At 36.3% G+C, this 13,923-nt stretch overlaps 1 protein-coding gene across 13 annotated transcripts in view; it reads left to right on the top strand.

Annotated features, from left to right (window-relative positions):
• Positions 1–13,923, top strand: part of plekha7b (pleckstrin homology domain containing, family A member 7b) — a 102,198-nt gene that overhangs the window by 19,453 nt on the left and 68,822 nt on the right. Inside the window, exon 1 of one of the 13 annotated variants that reach the window (XM_082149789.1) lies at positions 4,975–5,177. The exons of the other annotated variants lie outside the window; for them this stretch is intronic. Within the exon in view, the coding sequence (XP_082005915.1) occupies positions 5,107–5,177 (71 nt within the window). The 5' untranslated portion in view covers positions 4,975–5,106. Of the gene's footprint in view, positions 1–4,974; positions 5,178–13,923 lie in introns of those variants that run through there. 13 annotated transcript variants of the gene reach the window in all.

The following is a 13,923-nucleotide window of genomic DNA, read 5'->3' as shown; positions in this document are numbered from 1 at the left end:
TGCTGAAATATATTATGTTATGTTATATATGAAATATATGATATTATAAGAATTATGTAATGTGAGACACAAGACAAGAATAATGGGTGCTAAAAATATTTCACAGTAGCCTATTACTGTTTACTGTATTTTTGATCAGATAAGAATCTTTCCATATCATGACTTGCAGCAGTCACGAGTACTTTTTAATTCAGAATCTTGCATATCTCTATTCTGCACCATTTGATCAGCTCTGTAAACCTGAAGGCAGATGCACAGGACAGGAAGGTTCTGGTTTCATCTGGACCGCAAGCTCATCAGTTACTGCTGATTTGAGGCGGCCCGCTGCAGCAGGTGTAACCTGAGACCACTGAGGATGGGGGCGATTGGTCAGACCCTTCTTTCTCTGCTCAATTTAGGGATGAGACCTCTTTTCTGTCCCCCCTCATCCTGTAGAAGCTCACAGGGGAGATGGAGAAGGTGCTGACAGCCTGACTCTGACTGAATGGGGGCGGCTCAGTTCAGGCTGATCCAGCACTAATTTCACCCATCCAACTCCGCACTCCACACCCTCTACAGAAGGAAGGAACCAGAGCAAACAGAGGTCATTTGAGCAATTAGCACCGGGATATTTTTGGCACACGAGACACATACCTTCAGTAAGATTCCAGTGAGTTTAGATAACTGTGAGGCTCAGAAATATCAGTCTTGTTGGGTGTTAAGAGCACGTGCCAGAAGATACCTCAAGGAAGAGAGAATAATGATTTGTGGATAAAATCTATCTTCAGATATCCTGAATTCTTCTTGAGGCACATACATAAGAGAAACTGAAAAGTTTAGTCTTTTCCGGAGTGTCCTTAGGTCTTCAAGGCCAAATAAGTGGTGAGTACCATACAACTATGAGTTTTTCTGTTATTCCCATGGAACAGATTTATCTACAGGAAGATGTAGACTCAGCAGATTGTATTTAACAAATGATCATTAATTACCAAATGACTAAGTTCCTTTTTTCTTTTTTTGATGATGATCTAAAGCAGTCATGATGGAAGTCATATTTTATTATTATAGCTCAATATTACCACAGCTTAACTAGATAGCCAATAAACATGTTTAAGTTATGGTTATGACTATAATTTCGAAGGGATGCTGTAAAATCCATTAAGTCTATGGCAATGGTTAATATATCACACAGTTTCTAAATGGAGCCATTATCTATTTATTTCACACTTAATGTGGATTGCAAGAATGTAAAATGCTGAGTTAAAGAAGAACTGTGTACTGTTGGCAAATATAGTGTTCTTATTGTGAAATTTCGATTTGGTAGGGTGATTCAGGATGTGTGAATATGATGTCTGAACTTATTTTGGCACCTTTTAAAGTTTCTCTTATAACATGAGATTGATGGACACACTTTAATACATTTAATTTCACAAATGTTCCAGCTTCATATATTTCTAATAAAGTAAAATTAAGATATTGCACAGTTACAATGTAAAGAAACTAAATTCAAATTCAACAATTTTTAACGGCAAGATTGTGGGACGTGATACAGAATTTAACGTCATAATGATTATATTTTAACACCGTACCTGAACTTTTAGTTTTGTTTTTAAAGCGTCAGCACATAACGGCTTATCTGCCGCGAATGTACTGCAAATTTTCTTTGCAGACATCTGAGTTTGGAAAACAGCATCCTCCAAATGAACTGAACTCGGGTGCACACCAAAAGTGCTAGTGTGAAAGCACCCTAAGTGACATCTTGTATAGTGGTTAGTTTGAATGGTTAAAGGTTTGCTTTCAGATGATAATGGGAAGAACAGGCAGCTTTTGCAGTATTATCAATGGAGGTTTCTGGGATTTCATCATGGCATCCAAGAGTATAGATCTACAACTGTCTTGCTTTTCCAGACATCAGATGTCAGTGGAGGGCAACTAAAGGCTGATTTAATGATAACCATGAAAAATACATTGCGAGTCTGAGACCACATTGAAAATGTAAAAGTCTAATTTAAACCTGAAAGCAGAACGTTTTAGTATTTTGATAAAACAAAAGTCAGAGAAATATTATGAACTATTTCTAAGTCACTAATCATATGTAAATATGTGACTATCAACAAAAAACATAAATTTAACATTATTTTATAGTAAAATTACACATAATGTAATGCAACTTTTAAACCATTTATAATTTTTCAGATTGATCATGTGAACTCCTTTGAATAAATGGTCATGTTCATCTGGGTACTTTTTGCCTACTCTTTTATGAGTACTGTGAATTTGGCCATACTACTTTTGTCACATACTGTTTTTCGTCTGCTATATATTAGGGAAGTATGAGATTTTGGATGCAGCCTTGGTTTCATTTTCATGGACTTTTAGTTTGTTTCTGTTCAGTTTGCTGTTTCCTGTGTTCCTTTGCTCCATTTTTCCCGCCACTTATTAGTTTCAATGGACACTCATTCAATTCATTCTGTAAACCTGTTCATCATTTAGCTCTTTATCTTTGTATATTTAAGTTCCTCTGTGTTTGCAGTTCATTGTCTGGTATTGTCGTGTGCTACACACTTAGTTTTATATAATAAATACCTTTGTTTTGGAACCTTTTGAATCTTTATTATCATCATCATATGGACTAAAGCATTACACTTCCATTGAAGTACCAGTGACAATGTTATCAGGTTTTATAAGAAAATTTGAAATTCATGTTACCTTTTTATAAATGAAATTTTCCACTCATTTTTTTATGCTGATGATATAATTTGTAATTAAAAAAATTGCATTAAATTGTAGGAAAAAAAAACTGCCAAGCAAGATAATTGCTACTTGTGCTCCAACTTTTGGACTGAACCCCTTTTAATTTCAGGAGAGCTTAAAACATTTTTTTTTTTTTTTAACAGTGATGTTATTACAAGGAACTGTATGTAATTTGAAGAATGTGTTTTTATGTCGCATATATGTGGGAGGAATTGCTTCACAACCTCTCATTTGCTGTTTAATTACCTATACATTAGTGGCTTTCAGCACGGATATGGAGGAGGCTGCCACCTTGCTAATGGCTGAAGGTCCCCTTGGGCTGAGAGACCGTAATTGGTTTAGTGAGCTGTATATGTGATGTTTGATTTTAATTACTCACTCAGGTGAGTGCCAAATGCATGTGCATGATTGAGCATCCTTCATAATTCAACCAGATGAGCTCCTCCTCTCATTTTTTTCCTCTCTTCTGCCCTTTGCCAGTCTTAGTGCAACCTGCCTTGCATTCAAAATTACATACTATGGGGTGGGGTCCAAAAGCTTCTGTTTTTCAAATTTAATGTAAAAAAATAAAAAAATAAATTATCAAAATAAAACTGAGTGACAATGAATTTGTGTCAACAATAAGGGTGTGTTCACACTTGCCATGTTTGGTTCGATTAATAGGAACCCTGGTGCAATTGCTCTGTTACTGCGGTTCATTTGAATTAGTGTGAACACTGCCATCCGAACCCTGGTGCGCACCAAACAAGAGGACCGAGAACGCTGAAAAGATTGGTCTCGGTCTGCTTCCAAACGAACTCTGGTGCGCAACACTGACTAAAGACATGTACGCAAACTAAAATCTGGACATGATGTCACAAGATGCGACCCCAGAAAGGACAGAATGCTCAAGCATACCTGTTTTTTTCTTGTCATAGTCGCGATGTTGCCCATCACAGCCCATCATTTCGTTTGTGTGTGACAGAGGGATTCCTGCCGCTGTTTTGACAGCATCACGAGTTCTCAGCTGGTCAAAATTCCATCATATGTAGGCTACACGCATACAATGAGCGCATTTATCCCAACACACAGCATTGTTTTGGATGTTCAGTCTCGAAATAAATGTCATAGAAGCCGACCAATCAGGTTGTGAATGTATCCTTACGCCTTTAGGTTTGGTGGTAAAAATGCCAATGTGAACATTAAGTGGACCAGGACTAAAAGTTAGTCGTCCCCCCCCCCCCCCCCCCCTCCCCCTCAGAAATAAAACCGTAATTAAAAATCAGTTCCTCTTCCTCAATAGTAGGCTAGTTAATTATTAAACAATTACACTAAATAGTTAAAAATAGTTGTGTATGGTCTTAAACAAGCAATATTGGTTGATCTCTATTTGCATATTTGGTCTAGTGACCTTGAAATGGTGCAGAATCAAGATTTCCTAGTCATTTTGGCGTAATAATGCTTCAATGTTTTAAATGTTTCAAAACCCAGAAACTTTATTTCCAGGTTTAAATTATAATACTGAATCCCAGATTTTCAGTGAGGTTTTCCATGACATTTGGACCCCACCGTAATTGAAGGCCAGACCCCATGCTTGGGTATTCTTAGTGAATCTCATTTTACATCTGGGCTGTGGGAACAGAACAGGAACTGGGGTTGAAGGGGTTTCATTGGGGGATTGTGATGAGCATGAGTAACGGAGGGCTGTTCCCAGTCTCCCATCTGGATTACCTCAAGGCTCAAGACTCATCCTTCACCTGCAGCCACTCTTTCATTAGCTGATAGCGCCCATTTGCACAGCCTATAATCAGTCTCGCCAGTTGGAGCCGTGCCAGTTCCCTTCTTTGAGACTTTAAAATGTGCATTTTTGTTCTTTTAAATGGACTTTTTCTTGTTCTCTCCTTCTGTCCATTTTAATCAGTTCTTTTCTCTTTGACTCAACCTTTCTCCCTGCCTACTTTAATCTTGCGTCTCATCCCTTTTATCACCGTCTCATTTAATTTCTTTCCCTTCCTGCCTCCCACCTCTCTATCCTTTCCCTCTTCTCTTTTTCCTCCTCTTGCATCTCTATCATCCCAATCTGCTGAAGTCGTTTCCATTTCACAAATGCGTAATAAGTAGAGACCCTTGCGTCATTTGACCGTGACAAACGTGAAAGGGTACAAGGTGCAGGAGAGGTGAAACGGTCTTGTGTTTGTGTATTTGGATGTGCATGCTAGCTGTTTGTGCACCATCCCCATCCCCCCCGTGTCTCTCGGTGAGTGGGAGATCCCGCGAGCGGGAAGGCCGTTTAAATGAAACTCGTGAGCTGGGCAGTGCTTGTCTGCAGCAGTAACGGCAGCTGTGCTCCGCTCAGAGGAGTGTTTCCCGTAAGCTAGCAAATCTGCGGCAAGCATGTGGAACCGGGCGAGTTATTCTGAGCACATCTCTCAAACCGGGCAGCCCTACTGCAGTGTGCCGCACAGGTGTGTATCTGCTCTGTTTCTCCTGCTTCAGAAACACAGATCTGCAGATCTAGACCTGTATCAGTTATACTGACTTATGCATGATGCATTTATATGTACAAGTTGACGACTGTCCCGTCATAGAGGAAGGTGTTAGGATGGATCTTGTTTGATAATGTTAAGCTTTTGATTCACTGCTGATGTTGACTCAAGGATTTCTTTTAAGAATGCAGCTTGTGTTTATTAATGCTTTCTGTAGCTGTGTGCTCCCTGCTTTTATCTGCTTTGAAATATGTTATCCTCAGGTGAAATATTCAAGGGTCATTTGCAGAACGATCTGTGTCGGATCTGTTCAGGCTTCTAGTTTAGAAATACTCATGGGATATACAGGCAGATCTAGATTGGAGTTGAGCTGGTTTCTTGTTTGGGAGCTTTTCACACACATCTCTCATATGATCTCACACACACACACACACACACACACACACACACACACACACACACACACACACACACACACACACACACACACACACACACACACACACACACACACACACACACAGACACAGACACAGACACAGACACAGACACACACAGACACAGAGAGGACAGAAACAGATTTCTGAATTATCGTCTTAAAAGCATAGGCCTTTTATTTAATGTTGCAAACATCTAAACTGCAATTTTTACTTTAAAGCTACCTCAATAACTAATATTGTCAGTTGGGATTGCAGAAATAGTTAATGTTTTCAATAAGGTTTCCTGAACACTCTACTACCATTGGCTGACCAAACTGATTGCCCTACTCCTAAACTCACAGCATTGGCTGAGCACAATATTTTAATCGCCTTATAGTTGAATTTTCACTTACAGATGTTTTTTAAATTTTTTGATATGATAGAAAGTATTTAACTTAATATGAATATTTTCTTATAAAAAACCTGTTGTATAATGTTTTATCATCTCATGAATAATTGTACAGCAGTTATGCATTATAAAACTTGTTGTAGCTTTTAAGAGGATGATGATTTACAACAAACAATCATGGTAAATCAATACAATTAACATATACTATTAATATAAAGAATATAATATGTTCAATGTTTAGCCATGAACCGGTTATTTTCTTAATATTAATAGATGTTAATTATACTTAAATTAACAATGGGTTATAATTCCCAAAGTTGTTGTGTATTATTATGTCTCATATTGACATTGTTTTAAATCTGCACAATATCTTATACAGTACAGTACATTGATTTACTTTTACAGTTTTAACCTGTCTACTCTGTCATTATGTGACCTGCTCAATGTTTTGATGCTGCAATGGTCTTGGTGTCAGAGGGGATTATGAAAAAAACAGTATCCATCCATCTATTTATCATTCCCCCCTCTGGCTGCCCTTCCTGTTACCTCCACTGTGAAACCCTGTGACAGCTCTGGCTTAGACTGCATGTCATCTTCCAGCCATCATCTGTGGTACAGCCACTGGGTCTTAATGTGGACCTTGGAAGGAGCTGCAGAGACTATTTTTATTGGGGGATGTTCAGTAAATCAGTTATGGGTTCTTTGGTTGAGACAGAAACCTGGATCTGACATTCCTACAATAGAATCATGAAACCTCATTTGTTTGTTTCAAGTGATTTAACACTGGAATCTGGAGTTCCAGGAAATTGTCCAAAATACCACTATGTCTTTGCTTAGGTCCTGGGAGGGAATTGTTTGTGAACAAAGGCCCTGAGTAGAATGTAGCTGGAGAGATGACATGCCATTCAATTTTGAAATTCTCAATAGTCGACTGTCTTAGTATCATTACACGCATGCATCTGTTGCTTTGGCTTTATGCAGTCAGTGCCATCTAGTATTTTGCTTTACTTCATAGTGCATTACTCGCAGTAAACTACTTGGAAATTGTGTGATTAAGTGCTATTATCCTCATTAGACTTTTTATATGCTTTGGACATAAAAGCCAACCACTAGGCTATATTAGCAAGCACAGTTGTAACATAAAAGCCAACCACTATATTAGCTAGCACAGTTGTAACAGAGACAGGGGTGTGCCAACTGCAACAAAAAAGGCAAACCCAAAGATGTTTTGAACAGTAGCAGCACCACTGCTCTGTATGTACTGGAAGATGGAGGTGTAAAATGTTGTGATGATGAACTCAATTGTTCAGAGTGTTTATTCCAAGAAGTGCAAAAATTAAGGTTTCCCAATGGTGTGCAAATGGTATTTACAGTGGAAGTCCAAAAGTATATGCAATAAATAAATAAACAGCCAAAAGTTAATTTGTATATAACTTTTGAACAATGCCAATAAATTGACCCAGATTACAGCAGCAACTCTACTCCAAACCTCCAAACAACTCTGAGAGGCCATCTTAAAAAGGCAGAGCCCCTCCTACTTGGACTAAACCATTTATAAATTAAAAGTAATAAAGACATTTAAGAAAGACAAAGAAATGCGATTTAACAGTAACAAAGATGTAACCTGTTATCATAATACAAAAATCTATAAACATTTGGAACAAAACATACTCAATTATTAATGTTTAACAAACAGATCCCAAATCTACATGAGAACAAAGAACTGTGCCTTTTATTGGCGGGAATGAAATCTTTAAAATGGTGTAGCATTGTAGTCTGTTTGGGATGGGGAAAGTGTTCAAGTACGTAAGTATAACTATTTATAATATGTAATTTGCTATGGAAACCATAAACATTTAACATGATTACCGGTCTTGTTTTACTTCTAAATACATACAACACTTTAAAGGTTAAACTGAGAAACAAATGGCATAATGGGGACAGGAACAACAATAAACAATACACATGATCAGTGACACAAACATATCTGTGTTAACTGCATGGTGTTCAAATTTGCGCTTAACAGATAATGTGGCTGAATCCGAAATCACCCCCCATACCCTCAAATAGGGCATTATTTGAGGGGACATTCATTTGTAGTGGTGTCCGAAACCATTGTGGACGTTGCATGCGCTCATTCAATCCCACATTGCGCTGCAATAAGTCTACAGCTGATGTACGCTCAACGGCTGTCTGAATTCGCTCACTTGTTTTCATTCACTTCTTCAAGTGAACTGTATTAGTGGACTAACGTAGGCAATAGTGATTGAGGGTTTAGGGGGTCATTTGGATTCAGCCTGTGTGTTATGATGTTACAAGGAGAAGTGTATGCAAGCAAGTATGTTCACAGTCTAGTGACAAAATAAGAGTCCTTTTCACAGAGCCTCACTGTGACAACACTGTTATTGGGTGCTGAATGTAAAATGGAGCACATTACATAAAACAACACTTCTGCTGCCTGTAGCACTGTTTACGTCACTGGCAAAGATTTATATTTGTATTTGAGATTTATATTTAACATGTATAATTAAATGTAATATTAAGATTTGGATTCAAGATTTATTTACATTTAGTTGCATTTAAATATGCAATACAAATTTAAATGTAATAGTATTTTTTTAAATATTTATTGTATGCATAAAAAAAACTGAGAAATTGGCAGTTTTTATTGGTCAATCTTTCAGTAAATATTGGGTCAATTTTTTATTTTATTTTGGAAGGCAGTCCATACTGTGTATACAAATAAATGTTCTCTGTTTCAGGAGTTTGTCACACATTCATGCCAGTTCACCAGGTCTGCCCATCCGTACGTTTACAGCTTCACTTGTTAAAGCAATAATCTCTTAATGTCACGCTGGCTTACCCCTGTAGTTATTATCTTCTCCATGCACCTGAATTCTATTTGCTCTCTTGACTAATGGAGCACAGGTTGAGTTAAAAGTGCCTGCCTCTGGGAAGGAGAACATGTCTTCCCCACTGCAGTCTAAACTGAGAATAAAGAGAGATGTGAAGATGTGTCACTGATCTGTGTGGATGCTCTCCTTTGAGAGAGAGAGAGAGAATATAATAATATTATATATATATATATATATATATATATATATTAGTAATTTAAGTGAAATTACTGAACTTATAGGAGCTTGATAAAAATTATCATAGAAGAAAATTTCAGATGGCACTTAGAGGCTTTTGCATCTGAACTCTTCATATATATATATATATATATATATATATATATATATATATATATATATATATATATATATATATATATATATATATATATATATATTTATATTTATATTTATATATTTATATACTGTATATGTAAACTTAAAATATTTGCGTGTGTGTATATATAGATGCAAGTGTGTGATATGTAAACAGTGTGTCTTTTTTTAACCCTTATGCCTCATCATATATTTTACGACGTTGAAATGCACGTCAACATACATCATACATCCTTAATGCACTATTAAGGGACAAAAATGTCCAACATCAGTCCTGAAAATAACTACCAAATATTTATTTAATTTTCAGAATTTTAACCCCTTAAATGCCATTTGTTTACATGATGCCACTGTTTTTATCGATGGAAAAAACATAAAAAAATTAAAAAGAATTGTGTACTACATGCTAGGTGGATTTCTTGGGAGGGAATTATCACAGCCTGGTATATGTCCATGATTAGCAGCAACATTGATTTTTACGCATTTTTATTTTTTGTGTTATGTCAGATAAAAAAATCAAAAAAAAATCACACTTAGCGCGTTAAGGACCAAAAATGGTCACATATTAAACACTGCCTAAAATATTATATATTATTATTATTTTCCACTTTTACTAAGTTAAATCTTTTAACCAGCATCAGTCCTCATCATAACTACCAAATATTTATTTAATTTCAGGATTTTAACCCTTTAAATTCCAGTTTTGGTGACGATACCATAAATATGTATAAGAGGAAAAAACACAAAAATGTAATTATTTTCCATACACTAAATGCAAAGAGGAAAACTTTAGCTTTGGATTATCACAGTCTTGAATATGTCAAAGATTAGCGGCAACATTATTTCTGGTGCATTTAAAGATTTTGTGTTATGTCCGATTTAAAAAAGAAAAATCACACTTAGCGCGTTAAAGGGGCTATATGCATCTTTTCCCCCAAAATAAACTTAACAATAGCCTTTTTATTTTACCATTTATGACTCAAACATCTCCTGATGAGCATACTGACACCTTGTCCGCTCACAGTGGGTGCACCTATAAGCCTGTATCCTATTTTTCCTATTTTCTGTCGGGTCGGATTTTTCCCGCGCTGTCTGCGGATGTGACGTCAAGCGCGTTCATGTTAAACGTTTCAGATCACTAATTTCAGATAAATAATTCTTACCTCAGTAAACATAATGTTGACCTCCTTGCAGCAGATGACTTGTGAAGTGTGCACGTACGAGCGCGCGCTGCGAGAGCGAGCAGAAAGGAAGAGCAGTTCTGTTTTTTGGCCACAGGTGTCAGTCGCGAGTTTAAATTTCAGAAAAAAAGCATATAGCCCCTTTAAGGACCAAAAATGGTCACACATTAAACACTGCCTAAAATATTATATATTATTATTATTTTCCCCTTTACTGAGTTAAATCTTTTAACCAGCATCAGTCCTCATCATAACTACCAAATATTTATTTAATTTCAGGATTTTAACCCTTTAAATTCCAGTTTTGGTGACGATACCATCAATTTGTATAAGAGGAAAAAACACAAAAATGTAATTATTTTCCATATACTAAATGCAAAGTGAAAACCTTGGCTTTGGATTATCACAGTCTTGAATATGTCAAAGATTAGCAGCAACATTATTTTTTGTGCATTTTTATTTTTTGTGCTATGTCAGATTTAAAAAAAAAAATCACACACGCTTCGTGTCGTGACCGCATTACCTCGGGTGTGCATTATTTTTCTAATAATTCAACGGCCTGTCGTAAATTATTCCTTACATTTGATCTACAAAGTGTGTGTTATACATATTATGCAACATGGGATCAAAATTTAAAAATGTATCCAAAAAGTCACAATTTTGCCGAATTACATACCATTTGCATTAAAACATCCAACATGGTCTGACCATCCAACATGGTCTGTTATGTCAGAGACTGTTATGTACTCATCAATGCTTGTTGTAACTAGCCATCAGACCCTGCTCAGCCCAAACATTCGACTCGCTGACCTTTCTACAGTGTCCCTGTCCTTATCTGATCAGTGCTTTTTTTAGGCAGCGTATTGTATGTACGGACAGGGTGTTCACAAGGCTAATGCATATATATATGCTTTAAAACCAGACTAGCAGTCCTATAACTGGATTGGTGCGAATGGCACTCAGTGTGTTGTGTCTGTGTGAGCATATTGACTGTGAGGTGACAGAAGGACGAAGGCCGACTGCTGGAACCAAATAGGATTGTGCAAGTTTCATTGCTTATAGAGTCCATTAGCTCTGGTTTCCCCACCTTTTTTGTCTCTCTCACTCTTTATCTCTCTTTTCTACTGTTGTGATGGAAAAAAGTGACTGATTATTCATAATATCTTCATTTAAATCTTTATGGAAAACAGCCCAGAAATACCACAATGTTCTCGAACCATCTCTTAGTTGTGGTGTCGGACACATGGTCATTGTTTTTCAGTAATGCAGCATGACTGTTTCTACAGTTGGTTACGCATTATATACTAGGTGTAGTTTTGCCTGTTTATGACTAAAGTGAAAACAGAGTTTTATTCACATTGGTAGTAAGGCTGCACGATTTTGGAAAAATGTGATGCATTTAGAAATTTTAAATGTATTTATAAAAGATTAATATTTGGATTAATTATATATTTTTTTAATAAAAAAAACATGATTGCGATTTTCTCCAGAATGCACAATTTACCCTAACAATTATAAGATTATGATAATAGTAATATTATTATTAATAATAAAAAATATTAAACAAAAAAAATTATATTACTGTTGAAGTAATACTATTTAATGGTAAAATACAAAATGTATTTTAGTATTTAAGAAAAATAACAACAATATTTGATAATCACACTAAGCCATATCAAGATTCTGATTTTAATTAGAAAAACAATTGCATATTTATAGCATTTTATTTCAGTATTAAAATGTTTTCCTAACATTTAAACACTGTGACTCTGCTATCAGCATTTCTCCATTTGTTTAAGCATTCTGTACTGTTGGCTGAACCAATTGCATTAGTTTAGGGCTGGACTGTGTTTGTGTGACCAATGGTAGACGGGTAATTATGGAAATTCACTTCTCAGTATTTATGCAATTCTGCATTTTGTATCTAGAGGCACAGCAATTCACATTTCAACTTTTAGAATTTAAGAGAAAGGGCCCACCTCCATGGGTGGGCTCTTTCTCCTTTCTTTTCTTTATTTTTTGTAGTTGAGATGTAGGGTTCACAGAAAAACCTCTGGCACTCTCACTGTAATGAATAATGTGTCTGACAGCTATATCCTACTATCTGTGCCTCTGTCCTTTAAGGCCTGTTAAAAAGAGCCCGTGTCTGTTGTACAACTCACCCCTGGCCCTACACAGCAGGAGATGCCAGACTACTGCTCTGCGGTGAATGTAGGTGAACTCCTGATGCCGTATGCTGAAAGGAGAAGAAGAATCCAAATTCTGTAACTAGAATTAGACTGTAATATACCTTAAGAGTCCTATGGCTTCTTTGACTTAAGCCTGAGTTGGCAGTGTATTGATTTTTTATTTTTTATTGACTTGTTAGTGCCAGTTCTATTTGAACTCAGTGATTATTTATATTACAGTGCAGAGAGTCCGGGGCTTTGGAGTGAGCTACATCTCCTTATGCATAATGGATTGTGTTGGCCTTTATGTGTAGAGGATATTGCTGAAGGAAAATTTTTAGTATCAACAATATAACAATGCTTTTTCTAGACTTTATTAAGATTCTGAAAGTTGGAATGGCTTATGATTTCTGTTGGGATTATGGTCTCCGCCCCCCATCCCCCATTTAGACCAGAGATGAAATGGATAATCCAGATGTAAACATATGTGGTCACTGGTAAGCGTTTGAATATGTGTGTGGGTCAGATTTTGCCTGGACCAGTCAACTGTCCCCAGGTTTAATAAACATTCTGAATAGTGTCTTAATGAAAATGCAGAAAGGTTTCTGTGAGCTAAGTTTAGGGATAGGATAAAAATTTGAAATGTCACTCAGTTATTGCTATTATAAAACATTGAGATCAATGGATGATATAAAGCAAACTTTATAGTGCACCACCATTACACATATATCAATTCCTTTGGTCAGTCATTATCACACCCGGGAGTTGAAAATAAATAATGTATTTAAATAATTCTTTAAATAATAAAGAAGAAAATGCTTGCCAGAAAACAGCTGTTCAGGTACAGCACTCAGTATGGCATCCTGTAGATAAAACAATGTGCAGCTATAGAGTCATTGCTTGTTCTTTGAGACTGGATTATTTGCATTTAAAAAAAAAAGTCCTCTCCTTCCACATTGGGGATTCTGTCTAATGGCATCAGTGTCTAATGGATTGTGACATGTGCAATAATACAAGAACAATGTCCTTTTGTTACATGCAACATATAAGCATTTTATCAAGGGTTTGTTTAGCACAGCTGTCCCATAGATGCAGGAAAACAAACCAAAGGTTTCCCCCCTTTTTCCACTTGATAATTGGTTGTTTAAGGCATTGTTGCTACTACTAGAAAGTCTAATGACCCGTTGCCTTGGTTAATAGGAAGTAGTAACTTGTTTTAAAAGCCACAAATAAGAGGTCATACAGTCTAAATGGTACATTTTTGGCTCATCTGAATTAAAACCTTTTTGAATAAAATACTCAACTGTTGTTACTATTG

This window comes from Leuciscus leuciscus, assembly GCF_965113295.1.
Source record: "Leuciscus leuciscus genome assembly, chromosome: 2".
NCBI lineage: Eukaryota > Metazoa > Chordata > Actinopteri > Cypriniformes > Leuciscidae > Leuciscus > Leuciscus leuciscus.
The sequence above is the reverse complement of the archived record's forward strand: the minus strand, read 5'-3'. Positions and strand labels throughout refer to the sequence as shown.